The sequence below is a fragment of the Penaeus japonicus genome, unplaced genomic scaffold, assembly GCF_977035675.1.
Source record: "Penaeus japonicus unplaced genomic scaffold, GWHDUDI00000001_assembly GWHDUDI00000013, whole genome shotgun sequence".
NCBI classification, from domain to species: domain Eukaryota; kingdom Metazoa; phylum Arthropoda; class Malacostraca; order Decapoda; family Penaeidae; genus Penaeus; species Penaeus japonicus.
The window spans coordinates 3,676,284-3,688,783 of NW_028234415.1; the positions used below are offsets into that span (position 1 = coordinate 3,676,284).

Consider the following 12,500-nt stretch of genomic DNA (forward strand, 5'->3'; position numbering starts at 1 on the left):
AAAGGAAAATAACAAAAGAAGATTAAGAAGGATAAAAGGCATGAAGACTAATAGTTTTGCTGGTTGGGAGAGGATAAAAAGCAGTAAGGAGAATGGGTAAAGGGTTGGGGAAGCGAGAGGTTAGAAAGGGAAAAGGGACCAGCGGAAGAGTGAGCAGAAATAACAGGCTAAGGAATGGGATAAGGGAGAGAGAAATGAAGTGTAAGGAAAAGGGGGTGATAAGGGAGAATATCCGCGCAAGGGAGATGAGGAAGGAAGAAGTACACGACGATGACGAAGGAAATGCGATCGGAAAGCTAGCCATTATAATGCTGCCTTACCGTCAGATGTATGATTACTTTATCTTTGCAATATCAGGTTGGTCTCATAACCTTATCAGGTGGCAGGTGGAGATTCCGGAAGCCGGCCAGTATTGCAGATACCATTATTACATGTATTGGTTTTAGTAATTAGTTGAGTAATGATGATTGTAGCATATTAGTGGCTTAATTAGTACCCCATGTTAATGTGTGAATAATGACTCATTACTATACGATTTAAGCGCGTCAATACGATGAAAAGATAAGATACTTTAGTGTTATCAGAAGGGTGTGGTTATCTGAAAGGATAATTATGTGTTGGAATTTAGTTAGACTAAAGATCTGTGCGCGCGCGCTCGTATGTTAGTGACCGTCGACGTTTTAAAACCTGAAATTAGTGTTTCTATCGTTATTAGCACCTTCGTTAGAAGATGATAGCACAATGTACTTGATAAATGTTTTTAGCATCTAGTTTATAACAGTGTTACATGAAGACTGTTATAGTTTTGACCGATTCCTTGGAACAGCCATTTCAAGTGCCCTAGCTCTTTGCCAAAGCCGAAAATGCGACTGCCAGTGGAAGGGGGCGGACCCATGGGCGGCAACGAGAAGAGAGACTCGGTTATAGCGAAGGACGACCAAGGCAACATCCAGCCCCTCACGGGGGAGGTGCAACAACAGCTAGCTGGGCTCAGGAAAGACCTAACTACTACCATCAGTAATTTAGGACGCGAGATCTCAGAGATCCCGAACGAAGCCTTAATGGACGTCCCGACGGAGGAGGAGGAGGACGCCGAACGCGAAGAAGGGAGCGGCGCGTCGGCGAGAAACGCCTTCAGCTCCTATCAGCGGAGTATGAAGTCGCTGCAACAAAACATCGCCGCGATGGAACGCCGCCACTACCGCCACAGTTATGCAAGGAGCGTCAGGCAGAGTCACGTAGGGAATCTCCCTGACGAACTGTCAAAGGGGAGAATAATAAAGGAAGAGAATGTACCAATTGACCCGGGCGTCTCAGGTCGCGGTGACTATCAGTTGATCGCTGATCCCGATGACGTCATAGTGGATATGGGCGAGGCGAGCACTCAGCGAAAACGGGTAATTGGAGGCTTCGTATTTTCCCCTTGATCTATTTTTGAACGGTGATGATATTCCCTCTCCACTGTCTCTCTCTCCCTTCCTCTCACTCTCCTTCTTCCCCTCTCCCTCTCACTCTCCTTACCCCTTTCTCTCTCTCTCTCTCTCTCTCTCTCTCTCTCTCTCTCTCTCTCTCTCTCTCTCTCTCTCTCTCTCTCTCTCTCTCTCTCTCTCTCTCTCTCTCTCCCTCTCCCTCTCCCTCTCCCCCTCTCTCCCTCTCTCTCCCCCTCTCTCCCTCTCTCTCCCCCTCTCTCCCTCTCTCTCTCCCTCTCTCTCTCCCTTTCCTTCTACCCCCCTTCTCTCTCTCTATCTATCTGTCTCTCTCTCTCTCTCTCTCTCTCTCTCTCTCTCTCTCTCTCTCTCTCTCTCTCTCTCTCTCTCTCTCTCTCTCTCTCTCTCTCTCTCTCTCTCTCTCTCTCTCTCTCCCCTCTACCCCTCTCTCTCCCCCCTCTACCCCTCTCTCTCCCTCTCCCTTTCCCTCTACCCCCCTTCTCTCTATCTATGTATCTGTCTGTCTCTCTCTCTCTCTCTCGCTCTCTCCCTCCCTCCCTCCTTCCCTCCCTCCCTCCCTCTCACCTTCCCCCCTCCCTCCCTCTCACCTTCCCCCCCTCTCTCTCTCTCTCTCTCTCTCTCTCTCTCTCTCTCTCTCTCTCTCTCTCTCTCTCTCTCTCTCTCTCTCTCTCTCTCTCTCTCTCTCTCTCTCTCCCCCTTTCTCCCCGTCTCTTCCCCTCTCTCCCCCTCTCTCCCCTCCCTCTCTTTCTCTTTCCCCCTCTCTCTCTCTTTCCCCCCCCTCTCTCTCTCTTTCCCCCCTCTCTCTCTCTCTCTTTCCCCCTCTCTCTCTCTTCCCCCCCTCTCTCTCTCTTTCCCCCTCTCTCTCTCTCTCTCTTCCCCCTCTCTCTCTCTTCCCCCCCCCTCTCTCTCTTCCCCCCTCTCTCTCTCTTCCCCCCCTCTCCCCCTCTTTCCCCCCCCCCCCCCTCCTCTCTCTCTCTCTCTCTCTCTCTCTCTCTCTCTCTCTCTCTCTCTCTCTCTCTCTCTCTCTCTCTCTCTCTCTCTCTCTCTCTCTCTCTCTCCCCCTCCCTGCTCATTACCCTTCCTCGACACCCATGAACGTCAAGGTTGTCATGCCCTCCGCAGAACACTGTAGAATATCATACAGTCACCGTCTGTCCATCTGAGAGGTGTGTTTCTACAGTGACGCTTACAAGGGTCGTTCAGGTAGCAGGCACTGTGGCCACCATGACGGGTTGGCCCAGTGACCAGCATTTGGGTGGACTCACACGCGCCAACCACAGCCTTCCACCATCTTCCCGCCCACCCCCCGCGCTTTCAGACATCCCCCCCTCTCCCTCTCCCTCCAACACGGCGAGGTCCGGCCTTGACTCTCATTCACCCTTCTCGCAAAACTCGGTTTATCTTCTCCTCCCTTTTAGAATTGATTATGGTCAGCGGATCAAGCCAGACGGCGGCGGAGTCAGGTGTGATAGGTTAGTGATTAGGGTATATTTCCCTGTTATTTTCTTCACGTGAAAGTCATATGGTTGATCTTCTTATTCATTGCAGATGAGATGACCTATAGTGATATATGTGTGCCCCCCCTCCCCTCCCCTCCCCTCCCCGTCTCCCTGTGGTTTTGGCTAAGTGATTGACTTTTAATCTTCGAGCCGGAAGAAGGGAAGGGACGGATGGAAGATTAGATACAGACAGCGGTTCATTTGGTACATAGGGAATCCATGTAATGCACTTATGTGTTTATAGAGGGAGAAAGAAGGGGGATAGAAGGAGAGAGAGGGAGGTAGAGAGAGAGGGAAATAGAGGGAGAGGCAGGGAGGGAGGGAGGGAGGGAAGGAGGGAGGGAAGGAGGGAGGGAGGGAAGGAGGGAGGGAAGGAAGGAGGGAGGGAGGGAAGGAAGGAGGGCGGAAGGGAAGGAAGGAGGGAGGGAGGGAAGGATAGAGGGAGGGAGGGAAGGATAGAGGGAGGGAATGAAGGAGGGAGGGAAGGAAGGAAGGAGGGAGGGAGGGAGGGAGGGAGGGAGGGAAGGAGGGAGGGAGGGAAGGAAGGAAGGGAGGAGGGAAGGAAGGAAGGGAGGAGGGAAGGAAGGAAGGGAGGAGGGAAGGAAGGAAGGGAGGAGGGAAGGAAGGAAGGGAGGAGGGAAGGAGGGAAGGAAGGAAGGAAGGAGGAGGGAAGGAAGGAAGGGAGGAGGGAAGGAAGGAAGGAGGGGAGGGAGGGAGGGAAGAACTGGCACGTGACATTCCTTTCTGCGGTCTTGCCGCCTGTCTTCTTTCATGTCTTGCCTTCCTTTCCTTTTTCTTCGGTACTTCCTTCCTTCGGTCTTGTCCCCTTCCGCCGTTCTTCTTTACCTTCTTTCCTTCTTTCCTTCTCTCCTTCTCTACCGGCTCTCCTTCTCCCTTCTCTCTCTCACTCTCTCTCGCCTCTCTGCTCTCTCCGCTCTTCTCTCTCTCTCTCTCGCTCTCTCTCGCTTGCTCTGTCACTTGCTATTTCTCTTTCGCTCTTTCGTTCCTTTCGTCTCTTTCCCTCTTTCTTTCTTTCTTGTTTTGCTCTCTCTTCTCCTCTACTCTCTCTCTCTCTCTCTCTCTCTCTCCTCTCTCTCTCTCTCTCTCTCTCTCTCGCGCTCTCTCTCTCTCCGCAGCTCTTCTTTCCCTCTTTCTTGCTAGCTCTTTCCCCTCTTTCTTTCGTTTCTCTTTCCCTCTTTCTCCCTCCTTCCCTCTCCCTTCCCTCCCCCTCCCCGCCCTTCCCCTCCCCTCCCCCTCCCCCTCCCTCTGCTCTCTCTCCCACGCGCAATATGACTCACCCAAACACACTCTACAGTCGCCACAACTCAAATTTTAACCAAAAACAAAAAAAACCACACCCAACCCAAAACCAACACGCCGAACCCACCCCCACCCCCAACCCCCCTTCAGCGCCCGACCTCTCCAAAACCCCGGGAAACCACCCGAATTCGTAACCAACCCCTCCCTAAACACCCTCGGGATGTTATTTTCACACAGAATTGAGGGACCCTTTTACGACGCACGACACGGAAAGGGTTGCCGGGAGTGGGGGGTTTTTTACCCCCAATTTTCCTAAGCAGACCCTCCTCCGCCAAAAAAAAGTTCGGTTTTTCCCTTGGCCACACACCAATTGCAAAAAAAAGAAAAAAAAAAGAAAATATAACTTATAAAAAGGGGGGTTGGGGGAAAAAAGTTAAAAAAAACCCCCCAAAAAGAAAAAGTAATTAAAAATTTTTTTTTTTTAAAAATTTTAAAAAAAAAAAAAACCTAAGCGTTAAAACGCGGAAAAAAAAACTTAAGACGGTTTTAAACTTGTGAGCCGATTTTTTACACCACCCATCAAAAAAGGCCCTTACCTAAAAAACCCCGGAAAATTCCAGGGGGTTTTTTATTTTAAAATTAAAAAACCCCCCCTTCTGGTTTAAAAAAAATGAAAAATAAAAAAAAAAAAAAAAAAAAAAACCTTAAAACCATTCCCCCTTTTCCCCCCCAACCCTTTTTTAAATTAAAAAAGGCCCTCCCCCCTTTAAAAAACCCGTTTTTTTATTAACGAAAATGGAAAAAATTCGCCAAAAAAGGGTTTTCGGTCGTTTCCCCAAAAAAAACCCAAGTTTTTGAAAATCCCTACCATTGAAACTTAGCAAAAAACTCAAACTTTTTAAAATAAAATTCAAAAGTACATAAAAAATATGTATATATATAATTAAATGTTTATAGATATATATATATATATACACACAACGCAATATATATATACATATACATATACATATACATATACAAACCATATACATATACATATACTTATACATATACATATATCACATATACATAACATATATACATAAAATACTATACATATACATATACAAATATATAAATATTATATATATATATAATATATATATATATATGCTAATATATATAAATAAATATAACATAGATATATATATATGCATATACATATACATATCATATACAAATAATATATACATATATAAGATATATATATACATATACATATAAATATATATATATAATATTTATATATATATATATAAATATATAGTACACATATATATATACATATACATTATAACATATACATATAAATATATATATATATAAATATTAAATATATATATATATATATAAATAATATATGTATGAATGTATGTATGAATGTATAATGAAAATCACATTTTTTATATATTTATACCAACACGCAACACGCACACCCAGGTGACCACACTCAACGCAACACGCACAAACTAAACGCACACGACACACGCAAACAAGACGCACACGCAACACGCATCTACATCGCACACGCACACCGCACGGCACGCCACACACACACATGTTCAAACCAACTACCGCACACAAGCGCACGCACACACGACACCCACGCACATACACGCACACGCCCAAGACGGACAACGCACAACACGACACGCCACACGCACACAACACACACGCACACGCACACACGCACGACACAACACACACACACACCAACGACACACACACACACACAACACCACACACACAACACACACAAACACACATTATATAAATATATATATATATATATATCTATATAATATATTTATATATATATATATATATTCCTATATATATAATATATATATTAATATATATATATTTATATAATATATATAATATAATATATATATATATATAATATATAAAATGTGTGTGTGTTGTTGTATGTGTGTGTGTAGCTGTTGTGTGTGTGTGTGTGTGTATATATACACACACACAGCTACAGCTACAGCTATGGATACACATATATATAGATGCATATATACAGATAGATATTCACACATGCATATATACATTTTCAATCTACTCATTTGAAAGCTAGTTGAAAAGGACCTAGAATTTCGCTCAGCCAAACATACTTATTTTGAAAAATCTTTCCCATTTTATTTTGCCAAACATGTATTTCTTCTTCTTTGAGGAAACTCATGCAAACATTTACAAATTCTCCGCCATGTTGGAAGCTATGTATAAAAGTTTTTGTCTATTTTAACTCATTCTCTCATATATTACAAAATTGGGGTGGCCGGTACGCTAAGATATTTTTCCCTATTTTTTTTTACCCCCCCACACACACACACCAATTAAGGCATCGTCAAAAAATACAAAAAAAAGGAGAAAATCTCTGACGTAATAGTTTGAATGGCGGTTTAATCTGTCTCCTCACGTGGGTCAGTTGATGCAATAATTTTAGATTTTTCCTTTTATTACTCACCCAACAAGTGTCATATCATCGTGCAACAAGCGGCGTGACATGGATAAAATGAGGATTGTGATGTGACAGATAATAATGTTACAAGCGATAAGATATAAAGAAGTTTATCGAAAACTTGCAATTTCCAAGTACAGTTTTTTCTTGGAATTATTATGATTATTATTATTTAAATTCTTTGGAACTCGATATGCTCTTAACCAGTTTAAAATCCAGTTGTATCATTGGAAAGGGAAGGAAATTGCTCGGTAAAATCAGAATGTCCCATTTTGCAGTGAAAAAAGGTATGTGTGTGTATATATATATATATATGTATATATATATATATATAATATATATATATATAAATATGTATATATATGTATATATATGTATATATTTGTATTCTAATATATATATATATATTTGTATATGTATACATATACATATATATAATATACATATGTATATATATGTATATATAATGTATAAATATACATATACATATATATATATTTTATAAATATATATATATAAATATATAAATACATAAATGTGTGCGTGTGTGTGTGTTGTGTGTGTGTGTGTTATGTGTGTGTGTGTGTGGTGTGTTTGTGTGTGTGGTGTGTGGGGTGGGTTGGTTTGTGTAAATATAAATAAATATATATATAAATAAAATATATAATATATATATAAATATATAATAATAAAATATATATATATATACATATATATATACCTATTATATATATACATATTTATATACATAATAAAAATATATATATATATATAAATCTATATTTTATAATCTATATACAAATATATATAATATATATCTATATATATCTATATATATATATATATCCTATATCATATATACAATCTATATAAATATATATACAATACATATATATACATATATACTACATATAAATAATATATAATACATATATAATATATATATATATAAATATATAAATACACATACATATATATAATACATATAAATATATAAATACATATATATACATAACATATACATATAAAATATATATATATATATATATATATAAAATATATATATATATATATACAAATATGTATATATATACATATACATATACAGATACATATATATATACATATTTACATTACATATATATACATATATGTATCAATATAATGTATATATATATACATATATATACATATATATATATATATAACACACATATATATATACATATAATGTACATATGTATATATACATATATATACAATATATATCTACATATATGCTATATATACACATAAAACACACACAAAATACATATATATACATATATATAATATAACATATATATACACAAATAACATATATATGTATATATACATATCTACATATACATATATTATATATATATATATATATTAAATTACATACAAACATATATAATACATATATAATAACATATAACATATATATATATATAATACATATATATATATATAATATATACATATAATATACATATATATACATATATAATATAAATACATATATATCTATATATATACAATATATATAAATAATATATAATATATATATACATACATACATATAAATATAACATACATATATATATATATATAAAAATACATATATATCTATCTAATATATATATATATAAAAATATATGTAAAATATAATATAAAAATGGATGGGTATATGTGGCAGTTTGTGCGTAGTTTTATGTAGTTTATTCAAGCTTTTATCTTAATACTCCAGTCAATAGAAATTTATCTCCAAACCCTGGGAAAGCATGGAAAAGCCGGAACCGCACCACCAGTGAGTGAGCTGCCTCAATAAGCTTGGGTCTCTAAATATTGGCACGCATTTTAGAAAATCTGGAACTTTTTATTTCGCTTTGCTTATATTTTTTCCATTATAAATCATGATAGGTCTTTCATATTCATTCACATTTGACAAAAATGGAAAAAAAGAAAGAAAGAAAAAAACATTAGAGATATTCTAACTGATATCAAAAGCTGTTCATATCCATTCATTTTTAAATCGAAAACATACATTGGGCATATTTTAGCAGATATCAAATTGTAATGTCCTAGTGAAATAGCATGTGACCCGGCGGGCTAGTAGATGCGGTACAGTGAAAACTAGCCCAAGTGCCTTATATGGGGGCTCATACGCCTTTATTGCTCCAAGTAAAAATCGGAGTTGGGACGTAAGATTTAAGAGGTAATTTTTCCGTGCATATAGTTACGCTTGTGAAACCACCAATAACACAGAATGGCCCTTGTAGACATTTAGGCGGTGATGCTACGCTGAGATTGTAATGTTTCTGTCTCGTTTTGTTTTTGTTTATTATTAGCGCAGGCAGATCGGGCTGCGTACTTTTTATACTGGCGGAAGGCATGGTCGCACATAGAACCTTGCGTACAGGACTTTTTATACTTTGGTTGCCAGGTTTGTTGTGGGGGGAGGAAGGACTTCTGGATCTAGTTTACTTATCCCTCTCTCTCTGCCTCTCCTCCCTCTCTCTCTCCCTCTCCCTCTCCCTCTCCCTCTCCCTCTCCCCCTCCCCCTCCCTCTCCCTCTCCCTCTCCCTCTCCCTCTCCCTCTCCCTCTCCCTCTCCCTCTCCCTCTCCCCCTCTCCCTCCCTCTCCCTCCTTCCCTCTCCCTCTCCCTCTCCCTCTCCCTCCCCTTCTCCCTCCTTCCCTCTTCTCTCTCCTCCCTTCCTTCCTCTTGATTCTCCCTTATTTATGTCTATCTCCCTCCAATCTAATTCCCTTCCTTCCTCCTTTCTTGCCTTCTCTTCCTTCTCCCTCCTTCCCTCCCACCCCTTCCATTCCTCATAAAGAAAACACAGACTTACTCCTACTAATCCTCGCATTCACACAGACTTACACTCAGTCACGCCCTAGAGTTTCCGTAACCCCTCTCCCTCCCCCACCCTCTCTCTCTCTCTCTCCCAGTTCCCTCCCCTCCCCTCCCCTCCCTTCCCTTCCCTTTCCCTTCACCTTCCTGGCCGTCCGAGTCCCACTGACACCTCGCCAACCGGGGGGACTCACTCGCTGATCAGTCTTACTCACCATGTGGTGGTGAGCGGTTGTGTGCGTGAGGTCCTCTTCATCGCTCACTCCCGCGGTTTCTTGTGTGGATTTCTGGGCCGGACTACGGTCTTTCCTTGTGGTACATATTTTGTATTTTGTTGTTGTTTATCGGTTGGAATATGCGGTGTAGTTTGTTGTTGTTTTGATTAAAGTGGATAAGCACCATTAGGTAGTGAATGGCATTGTTGTTGCTCGCACTGTCTCTTCCGTGACCCCAGTGATTTTCGGCGGAGGTCAAACTTCCCCCTTTCACACGTAGGTAGAAGGTAGGCATGGGTAGGCCTCGTCGAAATAGATGGGCTTTAGCCGCCATATCACGGATATTCATTACTTATGGAGATATCATCAGAGAGAGTACCAGTAAGGTCGAAAATGGAAAAAAAGGGGCAAGGGTCCACCGCTCCCGCTAAATAGTGCGAATACTTTGGCTCGAGTTTATTTCGGGGATGATGTGAGTAAGGGGTGAAGGTGTGTTGTTTTGTGGCGGTGTGAATGGCAGTGACAGAAACCCGAGTGTGATCCTTGAATTGGGTCAGGGGGCTGCAAGAAGAGCCCCCTGTTGCCAGTCATTGCTGCTGAATCATTGTTGCTACATACATACACACACGTATACACTCGTGCACATTCACTCACACGCTGGTGCACATTCACTCACACACTGGTGCACATTCACACACATACTTGTACTCACTCACACACTCGTATACATTCAAAACCTCGGACACACTCACTCGCACAACCGAACACACTCACTCGCACAATCGAAAATACTCACTTGCACAATCGTACACACTCATTCGTACACACTCACTCGCACACACTCACGCGTACACACTCACGCGTACACACTCACTCGCACACACTCACTCGTACACACTCACTCGCACACACTCACTCGCACACACTCACTCGTATACACTCACTCGCACACACTCACTCGTATACACTCACTCGCACACACTCACTCGCACAACCGAACACACTCACTCGCACAACCGAACACACTCACTCGCACAACCGAACACACTCACTCGCACACACTCACTCGTACACACTCACTCGCACACACTCACTCGCACACACTCACTCGCACACACTCACTCGCACACACTCACTCGCACACACTCACTCGCACACACTCACTCGCACACACTCACTCGCACACACACACTCACTCGCACGCTCACACGTACACACTCACGCGCACGCTCACACGTACACACTCACTCGCATGCTCACACGTACACACTCACTCGCACGCTCACACGTACACCTAACTCGCGCACTCGTTCACACTCTCACACCCGTACACAGTCACTCGCACACTTGTGTACACTCAATGCTCATTCGCACACGCTCAATCTACGTATACATACTCACTGACACTTTACTGTATGTATTGTATATAGCTTGTCTCTTACTTTGTTAATGTTAACTTTTTCCATGTGGATTAGTCTGTTTTGGTGTGTACTTTGTCTTGTTAACTTATCTGAAGGTTTATTGATTGTATCATCTTAGTCGTAGCCTTGCAACTGAAATGAAGGGTAGATTATGATTATGATTAAATGTTTATGAGAGAGAACCTATAGAATGGGATACATATTTTGATATGAGATGGGATGTCTGAAGTTTTGTTCTCATTGCGTCGTGAATAGACATGTCATGTATATTTACTTTATGTAGATGTGATGAAAGAAGGATTAACTGCGTATCAGAATTTAAAACGGAATTAAGAATAAAAGTCTACCCTGAAATTGGAATAGACTTGTGTAGTAAATGCGTACCGGTAAAAAAAAAAAAACCGTAGTCAGGCGGTGTTTCTTCTGTTTGCACACCTTGTCATGCGATTTAAAGCGTGTCTAGAGGTAGCCACAGTCTATAACATTTGCTCAGAGTAAGTGCATGACCGCTGGCTGAGTAGGACTTGCATGCGCTGGAAGTAAAGATAATGGGAAAATATGACGCGTTTTCTCGAGGACGTTTTTGGGGAGTGATGCTGTTTGGCTGATGGGATGTGAGAGGAAGTGGGAGAGAGGTTTTTGGTCGTATTTTGGTCGCGTGCTTGTCATTCCGGCCATGCGGAATGTAAGACTGATCGAAAAGTGTGGGGGGGGGGGTTGTGGATGGGTGTTGGGGGGGGGTTGTGTGTGTGTGTGTGTATATATATGTGTGTATGTATGTGTGGGGGGTGGGGGGGTGGGAGGGACGGGGGTGTTTGTTTCATACTGTGGGGGGGGGGGGGGGAGTGTGAAATTGACAGTGAGAGAAGGGTATATAACCCAATAGAAAGAAATGAGAGAACGAAAGGATATTGAGTGGGCGGTGTTACGAAGCAACGTATTTTCCAGTAACTTTTGTCTAGCCTTGATAAACTTTCTAGTAAGCGTTCGTCAGTAACCCTGAAGTTCTGACGAATGTCATGTGAATAGCCTTGGAAGTTTTCGTAATATAATCACCGTTTTTTATGGTTGACGTTGTATTATGATGTTTTAGACACCCTCAAGACATAGGCCTTGTAGCAAGAGGGAATGGAATATTTACTCAACCCTTTTACGAGTTGTTGATTTCATGTGAGCGAAACGGAAGTTTTGTCGATGTGGTGTCATGATATTTGAGTACAGTTGAACTCTGTCCTTGGTACAGTGTATTCCGCCCAGTGTCCCGTGT

At 41.3% G+C, this 12,500-nt stretch overlaps 1 protein-coding gene across 3 annotated transcripts in view; it reads left to right on the forward strand.

Moving 5' to 3' along the window:
• LOC122264293 (alpha-Mannosidase class I b) overlaps positions 1 to 12,500 on the forward strand; it is a 38,970-nt gene that overhangs the window by 12,634 nt on the left and 13,836 nt on the right. Inside the window, exon 1 of one of the 3 annotated variants that reach the window (XM_043033118.2) lies at positions 482 to 1,397. The exons of 1 other annotated variant lie outside the window; for it this stretch is intronic. In XM_043033118.2, the coding sequence (XP_042889052.2) occupies positions 864 to 1,397 (534 nt within the window). In that variant the 5' untranslated portion in view covers positions 482 to 863. Of the gene's footprint in view, positions 1 to 481; positions 1,398 to 9,766; positions 9,913 to 12,500 lie in introns of those variants that run through there. One more of the 3 variants, XM_086543045.1, reaches the window with a different exon arrangement.